Source organism: Palaemon carinicauda, chromosome 28 (assembly GCF_036898095.1).
Source record: "Palaemon carinicauda isolate YSFRI2023 chromosome 28, ASM3689809v2, whole genome shotgun sequence".
Taxonomy (NCBI): domain Eukaryota; kingdom Metazoa; phylum Arthropoda; class Malacostraca; order Decapoda; family Palaemonidae; genus Palaemon; species Palaemon carinicauda.
This window is the reverse complement of record NC_090752.1, coordinates 22,405,744-22,423,772: the sequence shown is the minus strand read 5'-3', so window position 1 is coordinate 22,423,772 and position 18,029 is coordinate 22,405,744. Positions and strand designations below refer to the sequence as shown.

General features: G+C 36.1%; 1 protein-coding gene across 4 annotated transcripts in view; it reads right to left on the bottom strand.

The window, feature by feature from the left end:
• Positions 1 to 4,007: 4,007 nt before the first annotated feature.
• LOC137621476 (nuclear factor of activated T-cells 5-like) overlaps positions 4,008 to 18,029 on the bottom strand; it is a 426,226-nt gene continuing 412,204 nt past the window's right edge. For all 4 annotated transcript variants that reach the window (XM_068351807.1, XM_068351808.1, XM_068351806.1 and 1 more), the window contains 2 exons: positions 5,510 to 7,324; positions 4,008 to 5,360 (listed from right to left, as the gene is read on the bottom strand). In XM_068351807.1, the coding sequence (XP_068207908.1) occupies positions 5,356 to 5,360; positions 5,510 to 7,324 (1,820 nt within the window). In that variant the 3' untranslated portion in view covers positions 4,008 to 5,355. The remainder of the gene's footprint in view (positions 5,361 to 5,509; positions 7,325 to 18,029) is intronic.

Here is an 18,029-nt window from a genome sequence, read left to right as displayed (position 1 = left end):
GTGTGTCTACCACTTGCATGACATTGGTTTTGGCTTAGATGCCATATATTGCCATAAGGTCCATTTTCCCTCAAATGCTAATTTCTGAATTTTTTTTATTTTTTGCAAATTTCTGATTTTTTTCTTTTTATTTTGAATTTATCTTCAATAATGGCCAGCAGGCAGTATTCCCTCGGCATGGATGTCATCAACAGACTTCTAATGGAGTTAAAAAGAGATGTTGATGATAATATGGAGCTTGCAACCTCATGTGTTTGATATTTATTTCTCTGATAATTTCTCCTTCGTATTTGTCAATATTTTTCTTATGTGTATTAGGTACTTGAAATGGATTTATATAGTGTTTTATTATTATTATTATTATTATTATTATTATTTTTATTATAGATCATAGTTTATGTATATATAATAATTTGATATTATTTTACTTTTTATTGGTCAGCAGTTTCTTATTTTGATTTCATTTTACTTTGATTGGCTACCGATTTGCTATTTGATATCCTTTTACTTTTATTAGTTACTAATTATATTTTCTCTTGCTGTAAGTATAGTATCAATTTTGTGTTGGTCACATCAAGCTTCCTGTAAGGACTCACTGTCATAGCTGCCCACCTAAGACTGACCACATGACAAACACCACTTGTTTGAGGAGCAGGAAGCCTGTTTGTCTATAGCTTGAAACTGTCTTGTATCTGAACTGTACCTGATAGTTATAGCTAGGTTAAATCATGAAACTTTCTTTTTTTACTACTTGTTTGTATAAATACGGAAATTTTAATCTTTACAAAATAGAAATCACCCATTTTTTATCTAAAATTTATTTCAAAGAATTTAAATTTTATATGATAAAAATAATTGTCAAACATCCAGAAAGCCATCATATCAGTTTTATTCCAATCCACTAATAATTAGATAAATGAATAATACCTTGAAATTTACATACCCATTCTTCATTTCAAGTGGTAGATTGGGCTGTAAGAGTTGTTGCGGTCTGCGGCCATTTTGTTGACATACCCGAAAGGTAAGTTGGCATATCTCTATATATTCTTGTTCTGTATAGAATTCGTGATATTTTGGTATATTTTAATGCATAAATATCATATTTTATAGCAGATACAATGATTTTCATAAGAAATTTACATTGTGAAACTAGGCCGTCAAAAAAAGACCTTTAGATTTCGCCCCTGATATAACAGTAAATTACATCTTAGTGCACATTTTATTATGTATTTCTGTTCTAGGATAATATGAGTTTATTCTATAAAAAAATTAGCCTCTTCCTATTTCATTTGGGTACCCAAAAAAATTCATGAAATTTGGACAAATTTTTTGGCCAAAAAAAGTTACCCTTTTTTTCTCAATTTAGATCTTGACTTCTATGGGTCCAACTCATTTCCAGCAATTACACGCTGTTGCTTTGCCATCTAAGAAGGTGTCCCTAAAGGGATTTATGTGTATATGTATATTTCTATTTTTTGTGAATATTTACGTCGTCTTTTTTTGTATACTTAAATTTTTAATATATTTCTAATAAATAGTTATTTTGTAGATGGGTATCATTTATATTTTCAGTAGTTTTTAGCATTCTTTGAAGTATTTTTAGCAAGTCAAACAATACAGATTGATGCATAACTAAATTTTTCCGGAATTTTTTTTGGAGTCGGGGTCGCGCGCGACCGAGTATACCCTTAAAGGGGTGTCCGAGTAGCGTACCTATCCATGGTTAAAGTATTTGTATAAATGGCAGTTTTATATAATTCGAGAGAGAGAGAGAGAGAGAGAGAGAGAGAGAGAACTACGATTCTGTCAAACTCAGTCAGATAGACGATGCAGTAAGGATGTCGTCATCATTTAAAGACCGCTATATCTTCATTGTTTGGAAAAATGATTGACTATTTGTTCTTTTTATGACCTTAGGTAACATTGGCCTTGCTATAAAGTTCCCGAGGACGTTGTGAAAACAATCTACATACGAACTTCAAGTAAACAAACGCATGCATTATAACTTCTGTAAGTGATTGGAAACTTTGGCTTTTGTTCTCTGAGGAGTAGATTTCGTTCAATTACGTTCTACCAATGCCTCCCATTTCTGCCAGACGTATGATAGTTCAAAACATAAGTGAAAAATCGCTATAGATATTCAAAAATAACACACAAAGATGATTTTTTCAAACTCAGTCATGCAGACGACACAGTAAGGATGACGTCATCATTTAAAGACCGCTATATCTTCGTTATTTGTAAAAATAATTGGCTGAAACTGCTAGGGAGCATGTACGATATGTTTATGCATACATAGAAGCAATAAAACGATTATCGATTTCTGAAAGTTGTTATGTCAAAACCCCATGGTGGACGGCCCCCATAAACAGAAGAGTAAATATTACATGTGTAATCTTATCTTCACTAGTATAATTTGCCTAAATAGCTAGAATTCATTAAAGCTAAATACCGGGGACGTCGTACTACTAACTGAATAAAGCATTTATGACGTACGACAGCGGTCCAAAATGGCCGCCTTCGGTGAAGGCTCTGCTCCACTAAACACATCTAAATTATGCAAATTTAACTGTGAGAAGGGAGCCAAAAATTATACACAGGAAAGATTAAATACTCAACTTTCCAGAGGATGAAGATGCTGGAGATTGTATAGTAATAATCCTTGGAATAGTAACAAAACCGAGAGCAGTTGGAAGTACACCGTGCTTGATTCGCTACCACAAAAGGAATAGTTCGCCGTAGTAGTACGGGAAGGGGATCCACCGGGTAACCTTGATGGCGGCTCCCCTTCAATTTCGCCACTCTTTCCCCTCAGAGCGAAAACTCTATTCGGGGTGAAGATTGCCATTTGTCGTATCAAGAAATACGAGTTAGAATTCTTGAGAGCTGTGGTCAATTCTCTTGGAGTATCACTGTAGCCAAATATCCCTTAGAAAGCTGCCTAAAGGAACCTTCCATCAGGACGACATGGCTGAGCCCAAAAATGTAGTTGAAAACATAGCAGACACGTATCCTGAAGCACTCAACATAGAAGGTGACATAATTAAAGTTGAGGTTTGGTGTAGGTTCAATGGCAATAACTGGAACGATAGTAGCAGACAACATTCAGCTTTGGAGGTGCTGTGGCAAGTTCAAGTGAAGCCGAACTTGCAGGTCTCTCTTATACTTACTAAGATTTTGCTTTGCACATTGATAAAAGTTGTAGGGCACCTTAAAGGTTAAAGGTGTATGGTTTAAATTCCAGTTCCATCAGAATAAATGCTCACTAGAACGTCAGCTGGGCAAGCCCAACCCCCCACTCTGCTGCCCTACCACAGCAGTGGCCTCCCCAGTAAACATCTTAAACTCAGGGGAACAATTTTTGTTTGGTAATGATGTCGTATTGGATTCTCTGTTCTAGCTCTCAACAGGAAAGTCCTTGGAAACTGCATTGCACATTAACCCCCCACCCCACAAAAAACAAAAAACAATGAAACTCATACTAATGTATTTTTTATTAATTTATATTAACAACAGGAATAACATCTCCATTTATTGCATGCTACTGCTTCAAGAATATGACACCTCCTGCAATATCAATGCAATATGATACAGTTTTTATGATTAGATTTTATTTTATCAGTACTATCAAGAATTAACGTAAAACAGAATTATCTTACTTATTCCCAGAGGTTTTTTTAACAACTGTGTACTTTTAATGTGATCATGTTATGTTATCTTTTCAAGTTTATTTTCCAAAGGAAAATAATTTAATAGAATACTTAAGTGAACAATACTTATTACCATTCTTAACACCGTGACTCATTACTATTCATATTCTGAAGAAAAACTGAATTGTTAAAGTAACAGGTAAAAGTGGAAAAATAGGGTAAATCAGACTACAACAACAATAAAATGTTGAAAAAAATTCAATAACAACCACTCTAAAATGTGTGGTGTTGGTGAGGCAAGATATTGTATTACTGCACAAGCGTTAGATTGAATATTGGACTAATAAAACAAATCCCTTACATAAATTTTAGTGTTTTATTTTAAATTTGCGCATATCACAAATTCAGTGTGTACACACACATACACACAAACACATACATACAGATATGCACACTCTTACAAACTGTTAGTTTAGTTACCCTTGGCGTTTCAGATTTTTGTATTATATGTTTTATAAAATTATCTAACTAAATATTAGTTATATGCAGTTCAAATCTACTCAAGACAATGTGATATACAAAACCAAATAATCAACATAAAATCTATTATAAACTATAAAATAAAACTTCTAGGCACACTCTATGTATTTACATCAAATAAAATAATTATCAAGCTAAAAGAGTTATAAGCATCAACTGTTACCATTTTCTTAAGTAACTCTCCTGTGAATTTTTTTTTTATCAATACATAAAATAAGGCATCAACACCTACTGTTTCTCTGTACTAGCATACAATGAAAATGTGCCTAAAATAAAAATGCTATGGGCTACTAACAATATACTGTCTCTAAAACATGTAAATAACATTTGATGCTCATTCTAAATTATTCAAGCACCTTAATACCATGCAAGTCAGTTGGCAATGTATTGTAAACATTATAAAAAGGAATAAAACTGGGGTTAGATTTTGACTGAAAACAACAAAAAATAAAAGAATACCTATAATGTTTAAGCTAAGAAAAGAATGTCAGGTTAACTAAAATATGAAAATTTGTGCATTTCTTATATTTAAAAAATATATTGTACACAAAATACTGAAATTGTATTTGAACATTTATAAAGCTATTGTTAAAATTTTAACATTCACATTTTCAGGTTAATTTTAATACATTTTCCAGTCAATCACTATTTCACTTTATATTCTACATGCTCAAGAGATGCACAGGACATGGAAATTAACACTTTGCTTAGGAGCAGCACCAACCTATGTTAGAACACTTAATATTTGCCATTGTCACTGGTCATAAAAACACTACAAAGGTCTTCACTCTCCACAATGTAATTCAGCTTATAATTTATTTAAATGCAGTCTTAATCAAAATACCCAACTTGAAAATATGGAAATAGCACTCTTGAGCAACTATGTATGATAACGCATAGTAAAAAATCTGATGGTCATAATTGTGCAAAACTGTCTCTGATAAGTCCAAGCTGTTTTTCAATAATGTAACAACTTTTGGGAGGTGGTGATATGCTGAAATATTGTGGAAAAAATTTGTTAAAAAATTCTGCCATTGACAGGCATGTCTTCTGTATATAAAACCAGCAAAAGTCCCTCGTGAATGACCGACCTTATCTTACCTGTAACATGTTAGACTGTACAGGTATTTCTCTCTTGATCAATTCAATCATTCACAATTCATCTTCACACTGCAAGAAAAAAATAGAATAAATTCCTTACTAGTTAAAAGGTAAATTCTATTTCATGAAAATTTAGTGAAGCTATGAGCAATTTGTTTTTCAATGTTGAAAGGTATTTTACTGTTATAAAAATTTCAATTTTCAAATAGAAAACTTACCATTATCGAAGCAGTTTGGATCGAAGTAATTAAGGAGTTCTGATTCTGATAGACTAATTGCTGAAGTAACTTCATTTTGCATAGAAACCTGGGTAGCAGTTGAGCTAGGTGTCATGAGAGCCTCAGCCCTTGACCTAGATTCTACAGCTGGTTGATTCCTTGTAGAACTTTGAGCAACCCCATTCTGCCCTAACTGCATAGGTGATACTGACTGAGAGAGCAATGGATCAGAATGTGTTAAAGCTGAGGAAACAACTGACTGGGGAGTTAATGTAGTTGTTTGATTGCTAGGCCCATTTAAAACACTGTGATCACCTACTACCAGTTGAGGTGTCCCCATTTCAGAAGATTGATTAAACAGATGTGTTGCTAATCTTGCTGGCACTGCAGATGAAGCAGGCAATTCTTGTTGACTGGAGTGCTGAGTGATGGCGTGTGGTTTACCCTTCATTACATTCTGGTTTCCTTCCGTTTCAGAAGGAATTCCAGCTACATTAAGTGGTTGAGTTTCTTCTTGGAGATTGTGATTCAATGTAGTATTCATAGATTGATTGACAGTTTGAGATGTATGATTTATTGATACGTTCATTGGGTGGGTTAGTTGTTGAATACCTTGACCAAGAGAAACATTTAATGGTGGATTAACAGTAGATGCTTGATTCAAAGCTACACTTACATTTGAAACTTGGCTTACCTGTTGAGGTGCCTGATTAATAGTCTGTAATAATGAAGGATTCAGAGATTGATACATGGTATCTTGGGGAGTACTTAATGTACTCCCATTAGCTGAGTTGAGAGCAGTAGTTGTTTCTGCTTGAACCTGTGGTGGGGGCTGAATAACTGTAGATTCCTGGGTTTCAATGGGTGGTGAATTAGTCATATTATTTTGAACCTCACATTGTTCACGAATAACACTTTGAGATGCTGGTTGTGTAACTGTATTGTATGACATTACTGAGCTTTGTGTCATGATAGGAGGAGGCATTATTGTATTTACAACTGATTCACGAACTAACTGATTCCTCTCAATCATTTCATACTCCATGGGAGTTGAATGATCACAAGATTTCTTTTTTGGAGGCTCAAGTGAGATATGGGGGGCTTCAGTAACACAAACTCTTAATGCTCTGGTGAGTCCAGGGGAAGAGACAACAGTGGTTGGAGCTATTGGAGCAACACGTGCAACTTTTGGTCCGCCAGTCATGGCCTGAGAAGTGGATACTGATGGAAACAGGGTTACAGGCAATAAGCTCAAGTTTGTGGTTACAGTGGGCATTATCTTATTTGTAGAATCTTGTGGAATCTGCATATTTGATGGAGGTATGCCCTTTTTAGCTTTAACTTGAAAACTATTAGAAAGCAGAATACTACTGCAAATGCCTTTGTTTTGTTGAACATCTGACAGTTCTTGGTTTGGTGGAGCTTTAACTGACCCAGGAGAGGTTATATTTTCTTTCATAGACTTCACAAGATCCTCAATAAAACCACTTGGTAAAGATTTAACTACATTCAACAATTCTACCAAACTACCAAGACTCACAGTTCCTTTGGAATGGTCTAGTTTTTTATCTTGACCTAAGGACTTTTCTTCATCTTTATCTGACTTTATTTTCAAGTTCACCATACTACTGATGTTAGCTGTGTTTGCAGTGTTAATTCCTCTGATTGACCCTATGGCCTTGTTACCAATGACTGCTGTTTTAGAGACCTGTGGTGGGTTGCGAAGAGAACGTGTGGCAGATTTTCTAGCTGGAGTAGAGCTCTGAATGATACGTGGCACTCTCACCGATGACACCACAGGTTTAGTCATAGGTGCTGTTGGAAAAATAAAATTGGTTTAGATATTTTAAAGTTAACTACTATAGTTTGATTTACACTATATAGAAAAACTGTAAAGTATTCATAATATCTCTATTGCATTACAATACAATGATTTAAAATGAGATAATTCTGTGTACATAAACCCCAAGTCATACAACCTATTTTGCTATAAGTATAAAGGTTATAGTTTGTGCTTCCTATTGTTGCTAATGCCTTGCTACTAACAATTCAATTCCTTTCATGCCACTATTTATTTCATGAGCTTGAATACTGACTTACTAATTATGTAAACAAAAGAAATTAGGCCTACTTAGTGAAAGACACTTTTGAAACACTGTAATGTTGAATACTATGATACAAATTCTAAATTCATTTGCATCTTGGATCCCAGTCATCATTAAGTAATATGTAAAATATATTGATGACCATTAAAACTCAATGACACAAAATGGTGCAATTTAAAAACAATCCCATGCTTTGGCTTCTAAAAATTAATTAGTTGACTTGGTTGTTTTTTCCCAATTTTGCAATTGAAAAAACCTTGGCAAGGATTACTACGACAGTAATCCTTGCCAAAGTATTATTAAGTGCTGAAGGGGATTATACTATTGTGTTGCGCAACTTGAAACTTGGTCATCATCTTCATTAATTAGATAAGATTAAATAAACCACTAAGTCAAATCTTCAGAGAGAAATTATCTTAAATGATCAGTTCTTAACCTGTGTGGTGAAAACTGAAATATACATCTGGAACATGATATTATTGAATAAATTGGACAACTTGGGAGAAGGAAGCATAGGGATAAAAAAAAAAACAACAACATTAGAACTGCAGGTCTAATAGCAAAAGCAATAAAATTTTGAACAATTACCAGTGTGCTAGAAAAGGCGCTTTATAAATAGTAACTACCTCTACCCCTAAGGTGACTTGAAATACTGTAATAGAGCATAAAATGATGATTAAACTTGGAGGTGGTTTCATCTATGAATACAATATCATAAAGCAAAAGTGATAATATAAGTTTGTCCAATGAAGCTCAATAATCAAAAGCTGCCTTATCCACTTTTTGTATCTTTAAAAGTAAAAACTAAAGCCCTCTTCTAAACTGGACGGAAATTATTGGTTAATGCTTTGTACCTCATTGTGTCCTGTGATTCTGTGAAGTTAACATCTCACAGTCCACCTGTGCATCTCACATAACTTTTGCCAATCCTCTATTGCTACGGTTAGGCTAGCATAGCCTGAATTGGGCTCTTTCTAGCCATTTTATGAATGATTAATTATTAATAAACATTTTACTGGCGCATAAGTTCGACAAATACCTAATCTAAGTATATTTTTTGTTTACTATTGCTGAGTAGTTCTAACCTCGTTGAGGTTAAGTTAGAAGTAGGATTGTGAGGTTATTGGCTATATTATAGCAGTCATAACCATATATTTGTGTTCGATCTACCGGAATCCAGACATAGATGATTCTATCTTCGATTGTCTTCTTACCATTATGGCTAAGATACAAGAAGATGATAGAAAGGCTTCTTTTGTCTTTGTTGGTGATTTTAATGCTCACCATAGGGAGTGGTTAAGTTCTATCTCTCCTACCGATCGCTATGGCTTAAGAGCTTTAGACTTTGCCTCTGAATCAGGCTGTGAGCAAATCATAAATGAAGCTACGCACAGGTCTGGTAATTGCTTGGACCTCGTATACACTGACTCCCCTGGCGTTATAACTAGTAAGGTTGGTTCTCCAGTCGGGACATCTGATCATGCCTTGATTTCATTATTAGTGAAGACTGAGCAGCCTGTCCCTGATATATCATATTCTTGTAAAATTTATATGAAATCCCAAGCAGACTGGAATGGGATTTTACATGATCTTTTTTGCTTGAATTGGTCACAATTATATAATAGTGTAGATCCTGTTGTCCCTTTGAATGAGAATCTAGTCAACATAATTGATAGGCGTATCCCTTCTCGTGTGCTAAGGTACCGAGTGAAGGACAAACCGTGGTTCAATGATGATTGTAGACGTGCTTATTTGGAGAAACAGGAGGCCTATCATCTTTGGAAGGGGAACAGATCAGATTTGACCTGGAACAACTATATTCAGCTTCGAGCTTTTGCTCAGAGAGTTTATGCCTCAACTGAAAAGGAGTACAATTTAACCATAAAAGAAACACTTTCTGGTACAACTCAGGAACATAAATGGTGGTCTACCCTTAAATCTGCACTCTTTGGTGTAGATGCAACAGTTCCTCCTTTACTTAAACCAGATGGCTCAGTCACTCACTGTCCAAAGGAAAAGGCAACCCTTTTGGCTGATGTTTTTGACAGTAAACAGAGTAATGAAAAACTTGAACTTCCTCATTCCTGTTTTCCTGAGGCTAAACTAACTAGTTTAGCTTTTCGATCTCGTGAGATTAAAGCTCTGTTGATGGACCTTGATGCTTATGGAGGTGTAGACCCAAATGGTATTTTTCCTTTGTTTTTTATAAAGACAGAAGATTTCATAGTTCCAAAGTTATCTGTTATTTTGCGCAAGTTAGCAAGAAGAGGAGCTTTTAGCACTAGTTGGAGAATTGGTAATGTTACTCCTCTATGTAAATATGTTTGTGGTAGCTCAAGTCCCACTGATTACCGCCCAATTTCCATAACTCCCATATTATCTAAAGTTTTTGAACGTCTTCTGGCGAAACGTCTTAATAGGTTTGCTGAAGGTAATCATCTACTCCCTAGTTTGCAATTTGGTTTTCGTAAAGGCCTTGGAGCATGTGATGCCCTTCTTACAATCTCCAATGCTGTACAGAAATCCCTTGATTGTGGTCGGGAAGTTCGTATGATTGGCCTTGATTTTAGTGCTGCCTTTGACCGTGTTAATCATGAGGCCCTTGTTTTCAAACTGAAACAGTTGGGAGTGGGTGGGTTGTTTCTTAGCATTATTATTGATTTTTTAAGTAATAGATCTCAAAGAGTTGTTGTTGATGGGCACCATAGTGATTATAGGAATGTGATATCCGGTGTTCCACAGGGTAGTGTTCTTGGCCCATTACTTTTCATACTATATACACATGACATGTGGTTTGGCCTAGAAAACAAGCTTGTTGCATATGCAGATGATGCTACTCTCTTTGCATCAATTCCATCCCCTGAATGTAGATCTAGGGTTGGTGAATCCCTTAATAGAGATTTAGCTAGAATTAGTGCATGGTGCAAATTATGGGGTATGAAGTTGAATCCTAACAAAACTCAAAGTATGATTGTAAGTAGGTCAAGGACGGTGGCTCCTCAACATCCGGATCTCAGTATTGATAATGTTTCTTTAAATATGTATGACTCTTTCAAAATTTTAGGTGTGAATCTCGACAGTAAATTTACTTTTGAGAAACATATAAGGTCTCTGTCTTCTTCAATTGCACAAAAAATAGGCTTATTGAGAAAGTCTTTCAAGATTTTTGGTGATCAATCTATTCTGAAGAAGTGTTTTAATTCTTTCATTCTACCTTGTTTTGAGTATTGTTCTCCTGTTTGGTCTTCAGCTGCTGATTCTCATCTTAATTTGTTGGACAGAAACTTACGGTCTATTAAATTTCTTATTCCTGATCTAGATATTAATCTCTGGCACCGTCGTTCAATTAGTTCATTATGCATGTTGCATAAGATTTTTCATAACTCTGACCATCTTTTACATTCAGATCTCCCTGGACAATTCTATCCTGTTCGTAATACTAGGCAGGCAGTTAATTCTAATAGCCAGGCCTTCTCCATCACGAGGCTCAATACTACGCAGTACTGTACTCTAGAAGTTTCATTCCAGCTGTTACCAAGTTTTGGAATGATCTTCCTAATCGGGTGGTTGAATCAGTAGATCTTCAAAAGTTCAAAGTTGGAGCAAATGCTTTTTTGTTGACCAGGCGGACATGAGTCTTTTTATAGTTTATTTATGACATATTTGTTTTGATGCTGTTAATAGTTTATATATGACATGTCTGTTTTGACGTTGTTACTGTTTTTAGAATGATTTATTGTTAATTTGTTCTCTTCATTTATTTATTTCCTTATTTCCTTTCCTCACTGGGCTATTTTTCCCTGTTGGAGCCCCTGGGCTTATAGCATCTTGCTTTTCCAACTAGGGTTGTAGCTTGGATAGTAATAATAATAATATTTGACAGATAATTAACAAGTGATAACTTATTAATTAGATAATATTCTAGCACGAATGAAAATATTTTAATCCTAGAATAATTGTGGCAAGGGATTGTTCCTGTCCTTCTCCATTTTGGGTATAAGAGGTAAGGAATTGCCAAGCAGCCTTCTCTTTATAGGTGTTATTTTCCTTCCATATTTATCTGATATAGGTACATGTACTAGAAGGAGGAGAGGTACGTATGATTCAACCATATATGGTTAATTAAATCTCTGACCTATTCTAAGACATGGTAAGCTAATTTATTTTACATTTTTCTCCAACCTTTGCCTTGTTAAACCAAGAGGTCAATAATGATATACTGTAGTAGGGAATAGATAGATTGGGACTGGCTATAGTGAAAGCCTATCTCTCTTTTAGTTATGTGGCCACGGTAATTTTGGGGGATGGGAGAATTACTACCCATGTACAGTGAGAATTTTATGTTGGTTTTCAATAAAAAAAAATTCAATTACAGATAAACAAAAAAAAATGCATTCAGGTTGCATGTAACAACCCAGGTAACCCAATGTGGGTTGGTTCAAGTGTTGTTAGGTACATAATGATCATTTTGTTGATTAGAACAGGGCTTGGCACTCTGAAAATGTTCCATTTGGTTACCAGTGTACCAATTTTGCTTGGAATAAGGATCCTCTGGCAGAAGACTCAAAAGAGCCAAGGCACTTTTCCTCCTTTCAATTTGGGTGAACGGATTTGCAAAGATTGTGGGGCCCGCTGAGTATTTACCCAGCAGGGATTTCAGGGATCTTATTAGCCTTGATTTACCTATTTCAGCAGTTAGAGTTGTGGAACTGTGGTCGTAGTGAACCAGGCCCCTTTCCAAGTCTTAGACTCTGGATCAGAAGAGGCTTCGGTCTTCTGTTTGTCTGTGAACAGTTTTCTGGCCACAATTTTACTCAGAGTATTAAAACTTTCAAGGATGAATTGTTAAGTTAAGATTTGGAAGTTATTTAATTTTTAAAGTCCTAGGTGAAAGGTCAAGGTCAAAGTTGAGCAAAAGGTCGACCAAATTAACCATGCACTAATTTTAGCTAGATCTTTATTAAGGGATTCATCAATCTCAGATCTACATTCAGAAGATGGAATTGATGCAAAGAGAGGAGCATGATTTGCATATGCCAAGAGCTTGTTTTCTAGGCCAAACCTTCAAAGAAGTATCCCTCAGGAGATATCTTAATGACTAATTTGCTTTCTAGGTTGGATTCAATTCATGGCTCTACTAAGCAGGTTACTGGTCTGTCTGGATTTGGCACACTTGTGTCTCTATGGAAGTGTTAGTTATAGCCAGAATAGTAGGGGCTTTGATTTGCTGCCTCTAGAGTCAGCCCACTCAAGATGCTGCTCTTTCAGGTAGAGTTGGCCTGCCGTCTAATTCCTTTGTGCTCCAGCTTGGGGATTTCTTTTCCTGTGGCTGGGCCTTTGGGTTACCAGCTTCCTAGGGAGTCTCCAGTGGGGGCTCTTCCTTCCGGTCCTTTAAATTTAGCTGTGGCTTGGCCTTTGGGTTACTAGCTTCCAAGAGAGGTTCTAAGGGGAACTCTTCCTGTTCCTTCTGTTCCTGTGGACTCGCATGTGGTTGGTCCTTCAAGTTACCAGCTTCCTAGTTAGGTTCCAGTTACTGTATATTGACATTGCTTTGCTGATGTTATCTACTTTTTGTGAGGTGTTTACTATAGGTTTATATAATAATCATTCTCATAAGATATCAACAAGAGGGGTTATTGTTATCTGATAAAAGATCCAAGACATGGCAGCTAATAAATATTGTATGATTGGAAAGGTCTAGACAATTATACCTTTCCTCATATAACAATGATCCTGTTGGTTATCAACAGGTTCAGGGAATCTCAAAGTGCAAGGATGACTCTCGTAATGTTCAGATGTGATGTATCCAAGCTGTCAGAAAATTTTTTTGTGTGCCCATACCTCCACATTCCCCAGATAACAAGAGAGCTCTAGACCAGGCATGGGCAATTGTTTGTCAACCGTGTGCCACATTTTGCTATATCTAAGAGAGTGAGGGGTGCATGATAACACACATATACAAGAAATATTACTTGCCCAATATATACTGATTATTTTTGCAATTCTTACTTTTTTATTTGTCTTACTATGAAAGTTTACATAAAACTGACATTTCTTTCATAATTTCCTAATGATAATAGTGATGATTACTGGTATAAATATATATAATTTAAAGTATTCGGTATTATTATTATTATTATCATTATTATTATCATTATTATTATTATTATTATTATTATTATTATTACTTACTAAGCTACGACCCTAGTTGGAAAAACAGGATGCTATAAGAAAAGGGGCCCCAACAAGGAAAATAGCCCACTGAGGATAGGAAACAAGGAAAAATAAAATATTTTAAGAACAGTATCAATATTGAAATGAATATTTCCTATATAAACTATAAAAACTTTAACAAAATAAGAGGAAGAGTAATAAGATAGAATAGTGTGCCCAAGTGTGACCTCAAGCAACAGAACTCTAACCCAAGACAGTGGAAGACCATGGTACAATGGCTATGGCACTACCCAAGACTAGAGAACAATGGTTTGAATTTGGAATGCTCTTTTCTCCCAGAAGAACTACTTACCCTAGAGGAAAGTTGACCCTGAACAATTACAGTGCAGTAGTTATTCCCTTGGTTGAAAAAGAATTGTTTGGTAATCTTAGTGTTGTCAAGTATACGGGGACAGAGGAGAATATGTAAAGAATATGCCAGACTATTCAGTGTATGTATAGACAAAGGGGAAATGAACCGTAACCAGAGAAAAGGATCCAATGTAGAAAGTCTCAGTGGCTGCACATGCTTGCTTCAAATTGTGTCTTACAAGCAAAAAACTTTAAAGGCCTTGTTTGTTGGTCCTTCCATCATTAAGATAGTCAGTCAACATACTATATCAATATCAGTTACAAAATTAGAGTGAGTCCCCTACATATGAATGAGATCATTCAAAGATTGGATTCTTAAGTTGATAAGTTCCTTGTGTCAAGCATGGTTAATTTAGGCATCAAAATCTTAATGGCATTCTCCTAATTTCATAGTTCCAGCCAGATGGTCTTGCTAGCACTGCTGAGCTAACTTACATATGTATCAGGAATTTCTACAGCTTTCTACAAAATAGGAAACTCTTAAAAGAGGTTAAACTTTTTGTTGTACACAGAAAGTTCAAAAGTCAAATGTTCTTAACAAGGAGACTTCCTGAATTATGATTTTGGTAGTAGCAGAGAAATTTCTACTATTACAACTAATGTTTTATGATAATGTGTATATATCTATAGAAATCTTTGTTATTAGGACCATAGTTGAACATCTCTATTCAATTTGGTTGAAACTTTTGGATCACCTGGGAAGCAATTATTTTTCCAAAAAATGTAATTTGAGTTTTCCATGGATTTATATTCTGTAGCCATTTCTGCGACCATTTTCGTTGGTCACGGAGCTTTAAAGAGATATGGGTGTAACCGTGGCGTAACCTATTCAAAGGGCCAAGCGCAAGAAAAAGCCTTATGCGGTCTGAAATACTATTTATTTCTGCTTGTTATTTTTTCGGTATTTTCGTTTCATTTCACACCTAAAAATCTAGTGATATCTGGCATCTGTTCACCCCTTCGCTCACTCAAAGCTGTGACACACCAACAGTAGAATAGGGAAAGCAACTATTGCTGGTAAATTAATACCCCTTTACAATTATTTGATATTGGAATAACACTCTAGCAGTTACAGATAGAGAGAGAGAGAGAGAGAGAGAGAGAGAGAGAGAGAGAGAGAGAGAGAGAGAGAGAGAGATACTATATCAACGCTCAACTTGATACCATTGTAGGTAAATAGTAATCATTTCTACTTGTTATAATAAACAAGGACAAATTAAATCTAATATCGACATATAACTGTTTAGGATGTCGCATGCAAAAATACTACCAATCATAACGCCAATAAACAAAGTACCGTGTAATAAAAAGTTCACGCATGTTACTAAAAACTTTGTAGTGCGATTACTCAAAACTAACTTTTTTCCACTTCAAATATTTGCTAAAATTAAAAAATCAATTTAATGATTTTGAAACTACACGTCAACATATATGTGTTTTGCGTTTCTTGTGTAATTAAGTTTTTTATATTAAGTGATAAATAATATAATTAAAGCAAATCAGACAATGGCTAGGTTAAGTAAAATTTGGAAATCAAATCACTTGAAATTACATATAAAAATCAGACTATATATCAGTTTAGTGAGATCGGTGTTACTCTATGGACATGAGTCATGGTACAACAATGAAACAATCTCCAATAGATTTAGTAGATTTGATAACAAAGCCCTGAGAAGGATATTGGGAGTTAAATGGCAGGACAGGATTAGAAATGAAACTATAAGAGAGATTACTCGAGTGCCATATGTGGATGAGATCATAATGAGTGGTAGATGGAGATGGTTTGGGCATGCTCTTCGCACTCCCCAAGAGAGATTGGTTCACCAAACGTTCAGCTTGGCTCCACAAGGCACTAGAAGAATTGGAAGACCCAGGCCTACAGGGCTGAGAGCTATGAAATGAGAAGTAGAAAAGAAAAAAAAATCTAACTACTCAGTTCCCACATGTGCGCTGATATGCATACATACTATACCGTTAATGAATGCAACAACAGACTGGTTTACTGTAACATTCTGTTTGCATTCTTTAGTCAAAGTGACTAAAAGACATTATTGCACATTGCAGGGTCCGCTTAACATGTATTAGGTACACCCACTGATTCTTGATATATTTTGACGTACTGCACTAAACATGATTTCTTCATAATCCTGTTCCTTAAAATCTAATTAACAACGCAAATTTTTAAAGAAGTTCTATTATTACGCATTTGATATATTCCCCACAGGTTTAATCATATTGTAAGCTTTCATTCTCACTTGCTGTTACCTGTTATAAACTTCTTACCAGTTTATCTAGTCTTATCTTTCAAAGCAGCCTTATAGAAGTCTAAACCAGACTAAGCTGTTTGGTTAAAGTACGGTTATTAAAGAAATAGAAAGAAAAAGAGGAAATTTTTCTATTTCTATTTACATATTTTGTCAAGACAAGATTACTGATGGGTATTATGAGATCATATCTGGGGATTCTGATTCTTTGAGGCAGCTTTACCGTTTATGTATTGACATGGGAGTGCCATGGGTGGGCAGTTTGTTTTGTTCCTAATAATTTTTTCTCTCTCATTTCTGAAATAAACCAAATTTCTTTTTTTATATAGATGTAGTATGAATTTCCTTACCTATTGTTCCCTGATTCCGAGCTTTTAGATTTCTTTTAATTTTCTTAAGTTTTTTTTTCAAGTGTAGCCATGCTCAAGTAAAGAAAAAGAAATCTTACCTAAATCATAGAGCCATGCCATCGTTCAGAAGAACTGTGTACTCTAGAATAGTATTAGGAAACTGAGGTTCTAGCTGGGTCCCCTTGCCCAGTATGAAATCAAGGGGTGGTGCCCAGTGCCCAGTTCTCTTGACGGTTTACCTTTCGCCCAAGTCTCTGGGTATTCCACCGTATTATTTTTGTGTAGTGAAAAGTTGGATTATGGTAGGCAATTGGACAATTGGCAGTCCACAAACCACTACATAATTTTTGGTGCTTAGACCCGGGAAACACCTGCCTTTAAACGTGGCATTGTCATCGACCAAGGGCCGAAAGGCTAAGAAGAGCCTTAGTCGGGATGTGGAGGGCCTCATCTCGATTATTAGTGATCTGGCGACTCAAGTGAGGTCCCTGACACTCCACTTTGAAGCGCTAAAGAGCGTTGAGCCGTCACCAACATGCCACGTTGCCACTGGGGTTACAATCACAATGACCACCAGTGCACCTTCTACATCCCAGACTTGGCCAAATATCAGTGGTCTGGCAATTCCGGTTATTGGAGAGGGGCCAGTGATTGGAAGTCCCCAGCCCCCTCCATGGTTCTCACCAGAACTCCCAGGCTTTTAGGAGTCTCCTACTTGGAGTGGACCTCTTGCCTCCTCGCCTGTTCCGTCAACCAACCCTTTTAGTCCACCAGAGACTTCAGCAAGTGGACCAGGGGAGCAGTTCTTGGGTGGCAAAGCAATGTCCAGCAGACCAGTAAAGGGTCCAGCAGCTACGGCTGAGGCAGTTCTTGCCCAGACAGGGCTCATTCCAAAGCACAGGCACCAAGCCAAAGAAAAGACCAGATCAGCCATACCCAAAATGTTGACCTTGTCACAGGAGTCAACCAGCAAAGATTCTGGTAGTGAGACTTCTGGTGACACTTCCAGCTCCTGTCCCAGTGTCAGCTCAGCCGACACTGTCTCCACTGACCATGTCCAGTCCCTCCAATCAGATAGCTATCTGTCTGACCTGCTCAAGGCCCTTGATTCCAGGAAGAGCCCCAAGCCTGGAAACTTCCAGCTAAAAACTGGCCAAAGATTTGCCCTATTCCTGAGGGATTTCGAGGCCTACTGTGCCAGTAGATATACTGAAGG